Source organism: Podarcis bocagei, assembly GCF_964188305.1.
Source record: "Podarcis bocagei genome assembly, chromosome: Z".
Taxonomy (NCBI): domain Eukaryota; kingdom Metazoa; phylum Chordata; class Lepidosauria; order Squamata; family Lacertidae; genus Podarcis; species Podarcis bocagei.
This window is the reverse complement of record NC_138140.1, coordinates 15,966,730-15,984,258: the sequence shown is the minus strand read 5'-3', so window position 1 is coordinate 15,984,258 and position 17,529 is coordinate 15,966,730. Positions and strand designations below refer to the sequence as shown.

General features: G+C 46.3%; 1 protein-coding gene across 2 annotated transcripts in view; it reads right to left on the bottom strand.

Annotated features, from left to right (window-relative positions):
* The window catches only part of DDX31 (DEAD-box helicase 31), a 64,264-nt gene that overhangs the window by 11,852 nt on the left and 34,883 nt on the right, over positions 1–17,529 (bottom strand). For both annotated transcript variants that reach the window (XM_081179203.1, XM_081179202.1), the window contains exons 17-18: positions 16,502–16,583; positions 6,386–6,497 (exon numbers count right to left, since the gene is read on the bottom strand). In XM_081179203.1, the coding sequence (XP_081035329.1) occupies positions 6,386–6,497; positions 16,502–16,583 (194 nt within the window). The remainder of the gene's footprint in view (positions 1–6,385; positions 6,498–16,501; positions 16,584–17,529) is intronic.

Genomic DNA, 17,529 nt, shown 5'->3' with positions numbered 1-17,529 from the left:
TCAGGATGAGAACAGAAATCGCGCGGCGGTGGCAGGATGCCCCATTAGCTAAAGTGGTGCTTCAGGTTAAGAACAGTTTCAGGTTAAGAACAGACCTCCGGAACGAATTAAGTACTTAACCCGAGGTACCACTGTACAGCATGCACATATGAGAAGTTGTTTGTATTCATATACATGTGTGTGTGTGTGTGTGTGTGTGTGAGAGAGAGAGAGAGAGAGAGAGAGAGAGAGATCTGTCTCAAATAATTCATGATAGCAGGTTGTCACCCATGGTAGTCCTACTCAGAGTAGGCCCACTGAAATCGAAAGACATGACCAATTTAAGGTGTTCATTTTAATGGGTCTACTCAAAATTTAGCCCTATGCATATTATCTGCAATCTGTATTATGAATTGTTTATTTGTAACGCTTGAATTATCATCTGTCATTTTCCTGTCGTAAGGTATTGGGCAGCTTACTACTTTTATTAAAGTCCCTTGTATCAGTAGCTCCCAAACTCACCCCACCCAACTTGAAGATTGCTGAAGGTCTTGGCAGGTGACTTAATAATTTTTCTGGCTGTTGTAACAATTGCAAAGCGGCATGCTGGAGCCTGTATGGTTTTCAACTGTATTCTTATTGCTCCTTTTGTTTCTTCTATATTGAAATCTATTGTGTTATAATATGCATCCCACAGAATCCAGACAATTCCAAACTGTAATTTGATAAAATACAAGAAGGAGAAATAAAAATGCAACTAAAAATCAATACAAATGTTTGATGTGATGGAAGGTCCGCCTAATGTCTTCAACCAGAGATCCGCAGACACACCGTGAAGCTCATGGACATAGTTTGGGAATCCTTGTCTTACAGTTTTTAGTGTCATTCTGAGGCTTGCCCCTCCCTCTCTGCTGACCCCAGATGGAGAAAAAGCAGCTGTAAAACAGCACAAACACTTCTTTTAAAAAACCAAATGCCTTGTGTGACTCTTGCAGGCCACCATAGGGACAGCTACTGCAATGTCCACTGAGTATTGGCTGTGAGTCCTGGAAGACTTGCACACCATTTTCCTCCTGGCCTGGGGGTATAGCCCAACTCCAGATAAGATACAGGGGCTGAGGCTGCTTAACAGATTCCTGGCCTGGGGAGTTTAGGGGGGTTGTCGCTGTTGAGTTTTTTAAAAAAACATTTTTATTTTAGATCTTCTTGTGATTTATGTGGAAATTGTTCAGTCCGGTTGTGTATTTTAAAAAATGTTTTATTTATTGTTCATGACTACTTCTGCTATGTTGTAGTTATGAATTCTTTTCATGCTGTAAGACGCCTTGAGCGTGGTTTGAACTGTAGAAAGCTGGCATACAAATAAAACTATGTAGGTACGTAGACAGTGGTCCCTCTGGTTGCGAACGGGATCCGTTCCAGAGGCCCGTTTGCAACATGAAAAGAACACAACCCGCAGCAGCATGTCTGCGCATGCACGGGTTGCGATTCGCCGTTTCTGTGCATGCGCGCAACATCATTTTGCGCATCTGCACATGCGCGAGCGGTGAAACCCGGAAGTGACCCTTTCCGGTACTTCCGGGTCACCATGGGACGCAACCTGAAAGAACGTAAAATGAAGCCGATGTAACATGAGGTATGGCTGTACTTGCAAAGGAGGCCACTAAAGATTTCGTGCTTTGCAGGGTTAGCCCCCAGTTCTCGTTCCCCTCCGATTCTCAACCCAGAATTCTCACATTTCTGGTTTTCAAATAAATCCCAGTGATGAGCTCAGGACCCCTCCCCACTTTCTCTCCCTACCCTCATCTCAGACCCCTGCCTCCCCACCCCAGACCACCCCAGTCCCTTAACTGCATCGAAACCTAACACTGCTCCCCCACCAGTCTCTTTTGCCCTTCCTCACTGAGTCAGTAGACCAGCACGTTTGCCCACAGCTTAAGCCTAATCTCTCAGGGGTGGCAGGAGATTGGGGTTTACGAACAGTAATAAAAATGTCATTTTAGCGAGATCAGTTCCTGGAAGGACTCTGGGAATCCATCAAAGCTCTGTTTGCCAAGCAAAGCGAACACCATTTCCCAATCAATGAGGGAGTAACGAAGGAGAGAGCGTTGCAACCCCTTCTTCTCATTTCACATCATCAATTTTTTAGAGACCCGTCTGGCGGGGGAGGGGGAACACAGGAAGAAAGAAAGGGGAAATTACCGGCGGGGGCGGGGGGGGGGGTGAGTTGCCAACCTTTCTAAAGGTAATGTTTGATATTTTAAGATGTTCAGTCACGACTTCAGGCCCAACTTCATCATACAGGTGGTTCAAAAGCCACATGGACAAGAGTTGCTTGGTTCAAAGCACAGAAATGCTGCCGGGCTGGCCTACATGTCTCTGCTTCTTTCCCACTCCACCACACAAAGCAAGTTCCTAGTCCATATCGGGCAGGGAAGAAGAAAAAAAACTGAAAACACAAGTCAGAGTTTGCCATTTTTGTGGGTATGCACACCTGTGCTTTCCCCTCCTGAGCTCAAGGCGAATGACCACAATACAGAAAACATCAGGGAAACCTTTATCTAAAAACCTTATTTAAAAAAGCAGAGGCAGTGGACTATGAAAAAAGCAGCTAGCAGGTTCAGTACCACTGTCTCCCCTAGTCAACAGCCTGACCGTAGATGGTCACAAGAGGCTTACGGAGCAATCAATAAAACAATTAATCAATTAGATTAATATGGCATTAAAAAATCAACAACCCAAGTTCATAGGTAATCCCCACCCCATAAAAATGCACAACACAACTCTGAATAGAAAGGTCTACATTAAATGTCTGAAGTTCAGCAGGGAGGCGGGGGGGGGGGCTGTCTGATCTCAGCTGGAAGGGGGATTTACAATAATGAATGCACAGTTCCTAGTGCACATGAGCTATATTGTAACTACCAATAGAGACTCTCACCTGAATAGCAAGGAAGCTACATGGCTGGCAAACCTCCTTTAGGAGGTTATTCTGGAGCCACGACTTAAATGGTCCCCCCTTTCTCATTGCACCCAGTTTGAATGTGCATCCCACCAGAACACAGAATTGAGGATGCCGTGGTCAACCTTTGAGGGGAGGGCAGCAACTACTAATGGTAGCTAATATGACGGATCCCATGAATTGCAGGGTGAGGGAGGGGTATCCAATGTTAGTCCTACTCAGAGTAGCCCCATTAAAACTAATGGACATGGCTCACTTAGGTCCATGAACTTTAATAGGGCCACTCTCAGTGGAACTTGGTTATATGCAATTCAAAGTAACTTCACATCTGTCAGATTGGTTTTGTGGGATCTGGAGTATAGCTATACAGTGGTACCTCAGGTTACAGACGCTTCAGGTTACAGACTCTGCTAACCCAGAAATAGTACCTCGGGTTAAGAACTTTGCTTCAGGATGAGAACAGAAATCGTGCGGCAGCAGCGGGAGGTCCCATTAGCTAAAGTGGTACCTCAGGTTAAGAACAGTTTCAGGTTAAGAACGGACCTCCAGAACGAATTAAGTACTTAACCCAAGGTACCACTGTAATGCATAACTTTGCATATTATCTTTGGGCATGTAAAAATCAAATGTATGAAAAGCAGTTGAAATTGTCAATTTGTCATCAAGGTTTGGAGTAAGTTTGTTGATTTTGCACATTCCCAATCCATGCTAAAACGAGTATGATCAATCTTTTGGGTTTCTTCTTCTTCTTCTTCCCCTCCCCCCTTTTACTTGTTGGCATCCGTCTGTCTTGAAAGACAATGGAGTGCGCCTCTGGGGGTTAAGTCAGACCGTTGGGAGAATCACAGTGCCTGCCATTTTAAATCTGCCCACACAATTCCCAGTGCTTTATACGGAGTCAGCCCATTGGTTCATACAGCTCAGTGTTGTCTACACTGACCGGCAGCAGCTCTCCAGCAACTCTCAAACAGGAGGTTTCTCCCAGTCCTACCTGGACTGAAACCAGGACCTTCTGCATGCAAAGCAGGTGCTCTGCAATGAAGCCATGGTGCTTCAAACAGGAATGTAGGAAGGTCCTTCACAGTCAGGCCACTAGTCCATCTAGCTCAGCACTGTCTACACTGACCGGCAGCAGCTCCCCAGGATTTCAGACAAGAGTTCTCAACCATCTGGAGATGCTGGTGATTGAACTCTGGGGCCTTCTGTGGGCAAAGCAGATGCTCTAAAAAGTACCCTGACAGTTAAGTCCAGTTGCAGATGACTCTGGGGTTGCGGCGCTCATCTATCTTTACAGGCTGAGGGAGCCGGTGTTTGTCCGTAGACAGTTTTTCCGGATCATGTGGCCAGCATGACTAAGCCGCTTCTGGCACAATGGAATACCGAAACCAGAGCAGCGCACGGAAACACAGTTTACCTCCCAAGGGAGTGGTACCTATTTATCTACTTGCACTTTTTGGCATGCTTTTGAACTTCTAGGTTGGCAGAAGCTGGGACAGAGCAACGGGAGCTTACCCCATTGCGTGGATTCGAACCACCGACCTTCCGATCGGCAAGCCCAAGAGGCTCAGTGGTTTAGACCACAGCACCACCTGCGTCCCCCACAGCCACAAGGGAAAGAGAGTTAGGAAAACGGTGGTGGTCAAGTCTCCACATGCCCCCCAAAAAGTTCTACAGGAGGAAACACAGCCCTTGGACTGCAAGAAGGGTTTCCATCCTGGCTCTAGCCACTGAGGTATGGGCCCTTCCTAAAGAACAGAGTGAGGATGAACAGCCAGATATTTTTTAAAAGTAGCCGCTCCTTTGGGAAGGGGTTCTGTGAGGCAACGCTGGCTACCAACAACATTGACCAGGTCAAAACATAAATTGAAGCGAAGAGCTTGGGGTGGGGAGAGAAGGCTAAGAAAGAGAGAGAGAACTGTGCATTTGGCATCGTTTCCGTTTGATTTCCTGCCATAAACAGGAGAGCCAGCTGCCGCGTTAATTATTCACCATCCTTGGCTTCAACAGAGGAGGAAGAATGGAGGGAGGTTTATGGAAGCCAGACGGTGTTTGGAAATCCTGCATATGCAGACAGCAAGAAAGATGGAGGAAGGGCAAGGAGGAGCCACCTTTGCATGGGACACAAAACTGGGAAAACACAGAGGGCGAGGGAGAGAGAAAGGGAAGCGTTTAAGATATTCATGGGAAATGCAGGGTTGGTATCTCTCCCTCTGCAGTCATCCAGCATTGCATAAAGGCTCAGGCTCTGGCACGGAAGAAGAGAATTGCATCTGCCTTTATGGAGCCCTCAACTGCATAAACTGCGAGCACCAATATGGGTTTGGTAATGTAAGAGCCTCTCCCCACCCCCACCCTTGATATCTTGTGCCACTGTTGATGGTGTAGAACGTGGCCAAGAAGATGCCTGCTGGTCAATTATGCCCAGTCCCACCAAGCAAATCCTGAAGACTGCAGAATTTGGAGGGTCACTGCTTCCTTGTCCGTAAAATGGGATGTGAGGGGAGAAATCATATTCCAGACTGGTTGTGTGCCAATTGCTCCACAGCAGAATAGAAAAAGGAAAAGGGGGGGGGGGAGTGGCCTTGGGATCAAATTTTAGAAGGTTTCTTCCTGGTTCTTCCTCCTGCTGAAAATGGGCCTGAAAGCAGTGTTCTCTTGCAGCCAACAGAATATGTTGCTTCTTGTGATTGGTTGTTGTGTGTGCAAATTGTGACTGTGTTGTTTGCAGATTCACTCTTGGGCTCAAAAAGTTCAGCTACCCTTGTGCTGAACCATAGTAGCATGATGGAAAGATGTTTCCGAGATGCCCAGGAAAATATTATTTTGCTTCTGATTTCAACTAACTATAGTTGCAGTGTTCAACTAACCATAGTTGCAGTGTTCAGCTTAACTGTGGTTAAAGCAAGAGGGTGGAATTCATTCTCGTGCCGAAGAGGGGAGGGTGTACATCTAGGAACATAGGAAGCTGTCAGACCATTGGTCCATCAAGCTCGGTGTTCTCTGCATTGACTGGAAGTGGCTTTCCAGGATTTCAGACATAAGGCTCTCTCAGCCCTAGAGATGCTGAGGGCTGCAGCTGAGACCTTCTGCATCCAAAGCAGATGCTCTACCATTGAGCTATGGTCCTTGCCCTATATAGGGTTGGCTGCTGAAAGCTGAGCTTGGTTATGACAGAGTTAGTACTATGGCATTTCACCTAAACCTATTAGAAGGTTTTAGCTGGTTTCAGAAGGTTGTTTTGGGGAGTTTTAATTGTGCTCTGTTACCCTGCTTGCTGCCCTGGGCTCCTTCAGAAGGAAGGATGGAATATAAAATATAATAATGTTTTAAGAAACACCACTCAATGATGAAATAGTAAAAAATGTTTTCCATCACCCCCTCTTCTCCTGCTAAAACTAAAAAAAAGGATTACATTCTAAGATTATCAAAAACAAAAAGACTCCTAACCTTTTTTGGCCCGCTGAACAGTATCTGCATTAGAGTGGACGTAATTCTCGAATTCCGTCTGCAAGATCGTGGCTCTGCGCCGCACTTCCTGGGGGTCATCGCTGTGGAATTTCTATAACAGACGAAGAAAGTGGGGGCGGGGGAAGAAGAATGAAGAATAAAGAGATTTTATACCCAGTTCTTCACTTCTGTTTATTCAGCTTATGAATCGCTCTGTCATGGGGACAGAGATGGGGGAAACGAACAGTAAAAACCACTGAAACGAAATATCCATTAAAACAGATCAAATGTACCAAAAGTGTTTGCCAATTAAGGAAGTCACATATTAAGTGTCCCAAGCAGAGGCCACCCTTTCCAGGTTACCAGACTTCCAGGGAAAAAACAGATCAGTTATTTAGTATTTAAAAACCTTTATGAGCTGGCTGCCTTGCCAACCAATTTTTATCATTATCAGCCCAAGCTGAAGAAGGTGGTGGGACAAAGAAAGAGGGTCCCCTCTGCTGATCTTAATGCCTGAAAGTATCAGTAGGGAGGAATATCTTTCAGATATTTGGGGCCAGGGAGAGGAGGGGTGGCCTGGGGAGACTCCTGAGGGCCAGAGAGGGACCCAGAGGGCCACATTCAGGGCCTGTGCTGCCTTATCTTTGAGTTTGCACTGATAGCCACCAAGCTCTCTGGGGTTGCAACTCCCCTCCCCTTCCTGAGATGTGAATGAAGCTAGCCAAATTCAACCATACAGCAAAAATGTCTAAAACAAAGAGCCCCTTCCCCAATATCATAAAAACCTGCTGGATACGGCCGATGGTGAATCTAGTCTAACATCTTCCTCTCATAGTGGCCAAACAGATGCCCCAATGGGAAGCCCACAAGCACAGCCTGAGTACAACAGCAACTCTCCCCTCCTGCAATTTCCAGCAGCTGGCTTTCAGAGGAACACCATGAAGGCTGGACAGAGCCATCATGGTCTGTATGACTGGCAGGTGAGATGATGTTACTAGTGCCGCCACTAGGGGCTGCTTGGTTAGAGGTGACCTGTGGCAGGGCCTTCTCAGTGGCTGCTCCCTATTTGTGGAATGCCCTCCCTGTTAAGATGTGCCTGTCTCCATCAGGACGAGGAGGAATCTAAAAGCATTCCTGTATCACCCAGACATTCAGTGGCTGAAATACACTGCTCCTGGCATTATGCGATCACTGTTGTTAAGTGTTTTTAGAATGCTTTAAAAAAAAATTATATTACTGACGTGTTTGCTGCCCTAGGCTCCTTCAGGAGGAAGGGTGGGATACCAACTGAATCAATTAAAAATATTACACACACACACACACACACACACACACACACACACACTCTTACAGTCTTCTCCTGAGATCATCCTAGGGGCAGCACTGACAATCTTCGAGATGCACACCTTCCAACGTATTTCTCTTCTTCCAGAGCAAAACCCCCTCACAGATCGCCTGCCACCTTTCCAAAATAACTTACATGGCCTTCAGCATCGCTAACCATATCTATGCGATGATGGTGCAATTTTACATAACATAGCAACCTGTCAGCATCTTTGAAGCCAATCTACCAAAGACGGTAGGCTCCCCTCCCCCCATCTTCTAATCCTTTGCTAAATAAGCATTTATGCCATTGGTAGCATATTCCCTGTTAACTCTGTGTCTCTCCCCTGTGCCCCCCACAACACCATTTTTTGGAATGCAACTGCCAGTATTGTTAAGAAGAGGAACGGGAAGAAAGCTTATGGAAGTAGAAAGAGGAAAAGGAAATGAAAGTACATATCCAACTGAGGTTTTGCTCAGAACAGACTCACTGAAATTAAAGCACCTAAATTAGTGATGACTGTTCATTTCAGTGGGTCTGCTCTGAAGTGGCCTAGTGGATTGGGCGGCTTGAAGAGGATGGTACAGATTTATGGAGGAGAAAGCTATCAATGGCTTCTAGCCACAGTGGCCATGCTCTGCCTCCAGTTGGAGGTGGCAATGCTTCTGAACCCCAGTTGCTAGAAACCCACAGGAGGGGAGAGAGCTACTGTGCTCAGGTCCCGCTTCCAGGCTTCTCATATCTGTGTGGCCACTGTTTGAACAGGATGCTGGACTGAATGGGACCCCTTCTGGCAGGGTTTAGCAAGGCTCTTTCCATGTTCTTCCTCCACCATCGGTGGCAGTATGCTTCTGTATGCCAGCTGCTGGAAACCACAGGAGGGGGAGTCCCTTGCGCCTGTGGGTTTCTGACAAGCATCCGGTCAGCCACTGGCCTGATCCAGCAGGCTCTTCTCATGCTCTTATACATCCCTATGTAAACAAGTGCAAGGAAGGCTTAGCTAAAGGTTTTGCAATCTAATTGTTAAGCAGCTTCCATCTTGTCTGAATGGTTTTCTTACATAAGCATTTAATAAAATGCTAGTGTTTTTGGAGAACAAAAACTCTGTTCCTAAACTTCCGCTGCCCTGCAACTACACTCATTCATGAGAAAGACTTTGAGAGGAAACCCTGAGGAACAATCTGTACCACTGTCCTGTGGGACATCTTCAGGAGAAGGAAAGGCTAAGGAGGAAACCCTACACAAATCTGGAGTTGAGTCCCTAAGACAGTTGGATGGTATCTTGTATGCCTCCTTCCGGCAACTCCTGCAGCTAAGCTGGTGTCAAATGTATTGCTCCGCTTTCCTTTGGACCACATCAGTGAGGCTGAGAGGGGGTTATTGTCATCTATACACACAGCCCAAGCTTGCACCCCAGAGAGTCACTTCAGTACTGCTACAGATGCAGAAATAATGTGTGAGGCAGCAATTATGAGCTACCGGCCTCTGCAGCCACAGCAGGTGCTGTGATTCTCCAGCAGTTTGACTTCACCCTCAGAGGTGCACTCCATGAATCCCTCATGATAGACAGAAGTGTGTGTCACTCACAATATAGTTGGGGAACAACAGACAATATAGTGCCCTCCAGATGTTTTTGGACTCCATCTCCCAGGAGCCCCGGCAGATGGCATGGCCAATGGCCAGGGGATGAAGGAGGTTGAAGTTGAGCAAAAGACAGTGGGCTACTCCTGTAGGAAGGCACGCTTCAACCAAAGCTGAACGCAATTTTAACAGCTCACATTGACTGCTATGGGGAATGGCCAAGTAGGGGCTTAACAGTTCAAAGGTCGTAGCTTGGTGGTAGAACATTGTGCTTTGCATGCAGACAGTTCCAGGTTCACTCCCAGAATTTCAAGGTAGGGATGGAAATGCCCCCTTGCCTGAAACCCTGGAGAGCTGCTACTGGTAAGTGTAGACCATACTGAGGTAGATGGACCAACATTCTGATGCCATATAAGGCAGATTCTGATTTACATGTCTCTAAAAGTAAGTCCCACTGAGTTTAGCAGGGTTTATTTCTAGGTAAACTGGTATAGGATTGCAACCCAAATCCTACTGATTTATCAGGAGAACTTTGAAGTGCATGATTCTTGGCTGCATTTTGCCTGAACTAAGCATAAATTTCTACTCAGGAGGGAGTGCACATTTCCGAGCCTAGATCTGGATTTGCAAACCATCGTTTGTGAGAAGACTGCATTAACTGTGCCAACTAAATCCAGGTTGCTGGCTGGTCTCACCAAAAGTGGAAAAATCTTTACACTCTCAGACACTTCCAATTCCATATATTCCAAAAAGCACATTCTGTGGCAATGGCTCGATGAGTGTGCTTTTAAATGGGCAATTTCTGTGTGGTGTTTACTTTGTTTACAATGCAATGCTGAAAACCAATTCAGATTTCAAACACCTAAGGGTGCTTGGTTACATTGTTTAGCAATGAGAAAAAGTCTTGCAATATATACCAAAATATGGAGTTAAAGGGGTGGAAGTGTTAAGATATGCTGCTGCTGCTGCTGCTGCTGGTGTGTGTTTGTGTGTGTGATTAAAAACAGAATGTGACAGTTCATGAGTAGAATAAATATACAAAGGGCACCTCCTCTTGGGCAGTGCCCCATATGTGGAATTATCTGCCCTGTTCAAATTAGTGGTGGCTAACCTGTGGCAGCTGGTGCCTATTGGAACTGGCAGGGCAGAAAGCCCAACAGTAGAAGGAACCAGAGGCAATGACAAGCAGGGTCAGCCCCATCCTCTCCTCCTTGCTGAATTCTACAAGGGGCTACACTGAGGCTAAGGAGGAAGAAGCTAACAGGCAGAGCTACCACCAGCACTGGAAGTAAGAAGGCAGGCAAGCAGGTAGGGGCTGTTGGAGAGAAGTCTGAGGTTGGTGTGGCAATGCCTCATTTGCCCTAATGGACCAGCCTTCTTTCCTATGTCCCTACAGGCGCTGGACTCCAACTCTCATCAGGCCCAGCCAGTATGGTCAACGGTCAGGGATGATGTGATTTATAGTCCAACAACTACTAGAAGGCCACAATCTTCCCATCCTTGGTTCAGATAATTTACCCCTTCTGCCATGTGACCTGTTGAGGGTGCTTTTTTCCAGCAAACCTTTGTTTTTAACAGCTGTTTAAAGTTATGATGTGTTGGTCCTGACTTTTTTAAAAAATGTTTTTACTATAACTGTTACTGTTATGCCTTTATCTGCATACACACAATGGGTTGTCTCCAGCTAAGTTCCACTCAGAGCAGACTCACTGAAAATAACGAGCCTACATTTCATAGGATTCCCAGACCTCCTGACGGCAACAAAACCACAACATGGTTTGCTTGTTTAGTGGATATATATCTCACCATTTCCGCCCTCCAAGGACCTTAAGGTGACGTACATGGTTCTCCCCCAACCCCATTTAATCCCCACAACAACCCTGGGAGATAGACAGGTCATGGGCCAAAGGTCAGGCAGCATGAGCTTCATGGCCAAGTGATGATCCGAACCCAGGTCCTAGTCCAAAACTCTACCTGCACTGCACCACACTGGTTTTTACAAAAGGTCATGCATATTGATTTCAATGGGTCTACTTTGAGTAGGACCAGTTGCAACCCAATGTTCTTTTATTTATATATATGAATATATGTCCATTTATGTACTTCCTTGTGCATTCTGGTGGACAAGCGACATACAATTATTATTTTTAAAGTGAGTCAAGTCTCAGCTGTTGTAAAACGCCAAAAACTTCCTTTCCTTCTCTCCCCCTGCTCCCCCCTCGCTCTTCGCCCACACCACCCCGATCCACCTTTTTTCTTTCCTTAAGCCTCCTGGGTGGCGAGAGAGTGTCACCCTCCTGCCATCTTTTTAATATGAATGTGAAATTAAGCGAGTTGCCCTTTCCCCCGGTGGACAGAATCCTCTGTTATTAAAAAGTAAAGCACTTTAATAATGAAAAACTTTCCCCCCTCCCCTCTCACCCCCCTCCCGGTGTTTTAACTGTTTAAAATTAATGAGAAGGGCAGAACGGTTGTCAAAAGCGTTATTGAAAGCGGGCAGCGAGGACGGCATAAACCCCGAAAATCCCTCCAGAGTGTTAAATAAACAGCGCTTCAGCCCTCTCCAAATCCCTCTGATGGTTATTGTATACATTCTGTATCTGAGCTCAGAATAGATCTGAGCACCAGGGAAGGCAGGAAAGGTTCCCGAATTCCAATAAAGGCCTCAAATTAAAGACAGCCCGGCGCGAATTCCAGGAGAAAATTAAAGAGACCTCAAACTTAAGTGACAGGTGACTTGCTTCTATGCCACAACTGTCTGGGGATTTAGTGATAATATGGCAATATATTACAAAGGACTCCTCATTCTCTCTCTCTCTCTCTCTCTCCTTCCACACCATTCCTCTCCCTCTCCCCCCCACCAAAAAAATCTTCCCACCTTTTAGGTTTCAGAATGAGGCATCTCTCCTTTTTCCAGAAAAAGAAGGGAGGAAGACTTGTTTATATATATCTATTTAAAAAACAATTTCATCAAGGGTGTATACACACACACACACACACACAAACCCCTATGTACAAGCAGGTAGAGAAGCAAGTTTGGGGGTCAGAGAGAGACAAACAAACAGGAAAAAAAGAAAAGAGAAGGAAATAGTGCGGGGGGAGATACAACACATTAAAAAAAGAAACCCACGCCACTAGCATCAACCCCCTGCCAACACACAGTTCCACCATTCTCTTTATACATCTTCTCATCCCCCCCCCCCCGGGAGCGATTTTATTTTTAAAAACTGCACTCTAATGGGCATGTTTTGATTTCTGCCTTCCAGGGTGGCTGGTCTGGGGAAAGGAAGAAAAATCTAAAATTAAAAACTGACTCAGAGCTGAAAAGGGAAAATACGCAGGACACAGACACACAAAGTACTACTTGCCACCCTGGAAATAGGGTAGAGTTGTAGCCAATGACCACACCTGTAACCCTCCCCCCTCAAAAATCCCCCCCCCCATTTTTGCTGCATTCGCACTTGACCTCAAACTTCCAGGTATATGCTTGACACATCATAGGCGCACACCTAAAGAAATACTGGCTAAAGCTGCACTTAACACTGCAGGAAAAATTAACACAAGCACCAAGTATTCACATTATGGTATGAACCTCTACAATAGGGACCAGGAACCTGCAGTTTAGGGGAAGGGCCACAGCTTCATGGCAGAACATTTGCCTTGCAAGTAGAATGTCCCAAGTTCAATCCCCGATATCTCTGAAACCCTGAAGAATTGCTGCCGGTCCACATATACAATATCGAACTAGATGTTCATTTGGTTCTGACTCAAATTAAATAGCCTTTAATTCAGAAACATGAGGACTAGAAGCTTAGTTCAGGAAGCACCATAGCTCAGTGGTAGAGCACCTACTTTGCATGCAGAAGGAGCCCAGGTACAATCCCCAATGGCGTTGCAAGCTAGGGCTGGGAGAGACTGCCAGAAACCCCAGAGGGGCTGGCAGCCCATGTATCCAACACTGAATAAGATGGACCAAGGGTTTCACTCAATATAAGGTAGCTTTATATATCCTAAGGGGGAGAGAGGCCACAAAGCAATGGGAGAGCAACTGCTTTGCATACAGACGGTCCTGGGTTCAATCCTTGGCAATCTCCAGGTAGGGCTGGGAGAGACTCCATGTCTGAAACCCTGGAGAGATGCTGCCAGTCAATGCAGACAACACTGAATGGGATGGACCCATGGTCTGACTCAGTATAAAGGCAATTTCAGATGTTGCGGGGAGGCCTGGCCAGTGGTCCAGGATGGTGGGAGCTGTGGAGCAACCTCAGTCTGGGAGGAGCCTCAGTTCCCCATCCCCAGTTTAAAATCATATGTCAGGAAGCTGCAGTTCAGGAATGGGAAACCAGTTATGGCCTGAGGACCACTTTTCCTTCTGGGCAACCCTCTGAGGGCCACATGCTAGTGGTGGGCCGGGCCAGATGCAAATGTAGAATTTACCTTTCTACAGCAGGCTAGCTTCTGCACACACTCACCCATCTGTCCTTCATCTAGGTAGACTGAAGAGGGACTGTCAAGGAACTAGGTCACATCACAGGACACAGCCAGGCAAAAACACCTGATGCAGGTCCAGTAAGGAGTGTGGCTTGGCCCCTGGACCTGAGTCTCCCCACCCCTGCTGTAGCTGGACCCTGCATTCATACCCTGCTGTGATCCGTAAGTTAGGATAGATGCCTGTTTAGATATAGCCTCCCACTGGAAAGACTCCAAAGGACCATCTCTGATGGCGTTTGGGGTTCAGCTGTTTCTGAGCACCTAATGCAACACAGAAGGGTTGGCAGAGGTCAAAATAAATACATTCACTCTGAGAAGAAGAAGAAGAGGAGGAGGAGGAGTAGTTTGGATTTGATATCCCGCTTTATCACTACCCGAAGGAGTCTCAAAGCGGCTAACAATCTCCTTTCCCTTCCTCCCCCACAACAAACACTCTGTGAGTTGAGTGAGGCTGAGAGACTTCAAAGAAGTGTGACTGGCCCAAGGTCACCCAGCAGCTGCATGCGGAAGAGCGGGGAAGCGAACTCGGTTCACCAGATTACGAGTCCACCGCTCTTAACCACTACACCACACTGGCTCACATAATAATACAGCTATATATATCATGATAAGGTGTGGTCACTATATATCAGCTAAGTAAACAGACATGACATTAAATGTAAAACCTCCAGCCATTCATGCTTACATTCAATGATTCAGTTATTGGATTAAGAGTCCCTCCTCAACTTTTCTTTTTAGATGCGACTGAAGTAAGCATGTAACCATGTACAGGTTTTGTTGGAACTGACTGGCGCTATTTTATTAAAAAGTCCTCTACTATGAATTTGTCTAATCCTCTTTTAAAGCCTTCCAAGTTGTTGGCCATCACTGCCTCCTGTGGCAGTGAGTTCCATAGTTTAACTATGCGCTGCATGAAGGACTTTATTTGTCCTGACTATAAAAGGGAGGCATCTTCCTTCCAGTTGGTGGTGGGCAGGAGGCAAGGTGAGAACTGCAATGCCTTCTCTCTTGATTTTTTTTTTTAAAGGGATACATACAAAACGAAGATTTTTGTTTTTAGCAACTTTTTGCCCTGCACCTTCCAAGCTTCTCTCTCACACACAGAGCGTGCCCCCCGCTCGGAGCCTCCCCCAGCCTGGCAGAAAAAGTGCAGGCAGATCAAATGTATTCTCTTTGTAGGCCGGTGAACATTCACACACCCAGACGCGGCCGCATATATATTTCATGTGCCTAAAGATAAAAAATACATTTTACAGGTGCTTTCGGCATCTTTTCCTCCATCAGCTCCTCAGAGAAGTCCAAACACACACACACTCTAAAGGGGTATTTATAATGGACATCAGTGAAGACTTCTGCAAGGAGAGAAAGCTATGATGAGGTTCATTCGGTAAAGCCTCATACACTGAAAAAACTGGAAGCACGCAAAGAACTGGAAGAAGGCAGAACACTCAGTTTCCAAGTTGATCAGCTCTAATTAGCACAAAGGGCCAGGAAACTTCTTCTCAGTGGCTAAAAAAGGTCTCTTTCCATGCTGACTGGGTGGCTCTAGGATACCAGGGACAGGGAACCTTCTGCAGAAATAATAAGTAGTTTCTGATCTGCTGCAAGGTCAAGGTCAACTTTGGAACACAGCTGTTCAAGGCAATCCCCAGTAGCTAACAATGGGCAACATGTATTGATGCTAGTCGTTTGGGCCAAAAAGAAAAAAACCACTTTGCAATGCTTTCCAAGCCTCATCTCCTAAACGGAGTTTCCGACTCACCATAGATGAGCAAGCAAATAGTTTGCTTTATACCAGGGTTGGGGAACCTTTTTCAACCTAAGTGCTACATTCCATTCTAGGCAACCTTCTAGCAGCCCCATGCCAGCAGTAGGCAGAGAGAGAAGCAAAAGTGGGTGCAGGAACAAATGCTAATTGACTCGCGCTCTCTCTCTCTCTCTCTCTCTCACACACACACACACACACACACACACACACACACACACACACACAATCCTCCACCCAGGCAAGCTAAAGGCATTACTAGAGTCCATGGACACATTCCAGCCAGGTAGAAACACTTAAGGAAGGTGTGTAGCAGGGAAGACATTTACTAATCTTTCCCGCTATACCTTCCTCAAACAGTAGCATCCTCAGGTGATGAAATGTCCAATTTAGATCCCACTCTTCACCATGAACTGATTGCAGAGGACTTTTTCTGTGGAATCTCCTCACCACAGACATGTGGCTGCCACTTTCCCATACAGCTTTCAATGAATGCTGAAGATGCCCCTCTCTGCCAGGCCTTTGACACCTGATAAGTGTGTGCTTTCAGGGCCCACCTTATTCCTGGGACTGCAATTCATTTTAGACTGTTTTAAATTCTGAATTTTGAATTGCCGTAACCAGCCCTAGGATCTGCTGGTAAAGGACAGGTAATAAGTTTAACAACAACAACAGGAAGAAGAGGAGGAGGAGAACCCCCAGACTGTGTACCTGGTCCTTCAGAGGCCCATCTCCCTCCAGAACAGGTCATTCACCTAATCCTCAAACCCAGGTTTAAGTGAAGAGTATAAGAACAGAGCTGGTGGACCAAATCTTAGGTCCATTCTCATTGAGCATCCCAGGAAGTAATGCCTCTTGTGACTAGGAGGAAGGACTGCTAACATTTAAACTTTCCTTCCTAGAAAGGAAGGAAACATGGAGGGAGAGAGGGGTTCCCTCTTCCATAAGAACTCACCTTATTTCCCCTCTGGCTGCCCTTGAAACGGTCATCTTTCATCAAGCTGGACAGGACAGATTCCATCTTCATCTCTGAAACACTGGAAGGCGAAAAACAAGGGATGGAAATATCACTCATGTTTTGTTATTTAGCGCATATTTTATTAAATCATGTCTGGAAATGGCACTTTAAAAATAAAATAGCGCTACATCAAGGGTAGCCCAAGGCGATGCCATTCAGGTTCTGCTGGGCTATAATGAAGGTGTGTAGCTTCATTTTTCAGCCTGAGGGCCACATTTCCCTTCTGGGAAACCTTCTGAGGGCCACATGCCAGTGGTGGTGGTGGGGGGGCATGAGTAAGAAAGCAACAAATATAAACATTAAAGGTAAAGGTAAAGGTACCCCTGCCCGTACGGGCCAGTCTTGACAGACTCTAGGGTTGTGCGCCCATCTCACTTAAGAGGCCGGGGGCCAGCGCTGTCCGGAGACACTTCTGGGTCACGTGGCCAGCGTGACGAAGCGGCATCTGGCGAGCCAGCACAGCACACGGAACGCCGTTTACCTTCCCACTAGTAAGCGGTCCCTATTTATCTACTTGCACCCAGGGGTGCTTTCGAACTGCTAGGTTGGCAGGCGCTGGGACCAAACGACGGGAGCTCACCCCGCCGCGGGGATTCGAACCGCCGACCATGCGATCGGCAAGTCCTAGGCGCTGAGGTTTTACCCACAGCGCCACCCGCGCAGTATGCTAGTTTCTATAGAAATACACTCTTTCTCTATCCTCCATCCAGGTATTTCACACAAAATACCGGGTGCTTATTCTATCTATCTATCTATTATCACAGGGCGGTTTACAACATAAAAACACATTACATAATGGGGGGGGGGGTGCAATAGCTTCCCCTCACACACACACCAGACACATTTAAGAGGCCATAGATTGTTTCATCAGCCAAAGGCTTGGGAGAAGATGAATGTTTTTGCCTGGTGCTTAAGGTTATTTAATGAAGGTGCCAGATGAGCTTCCCTGGGGAGAGACTTCCACA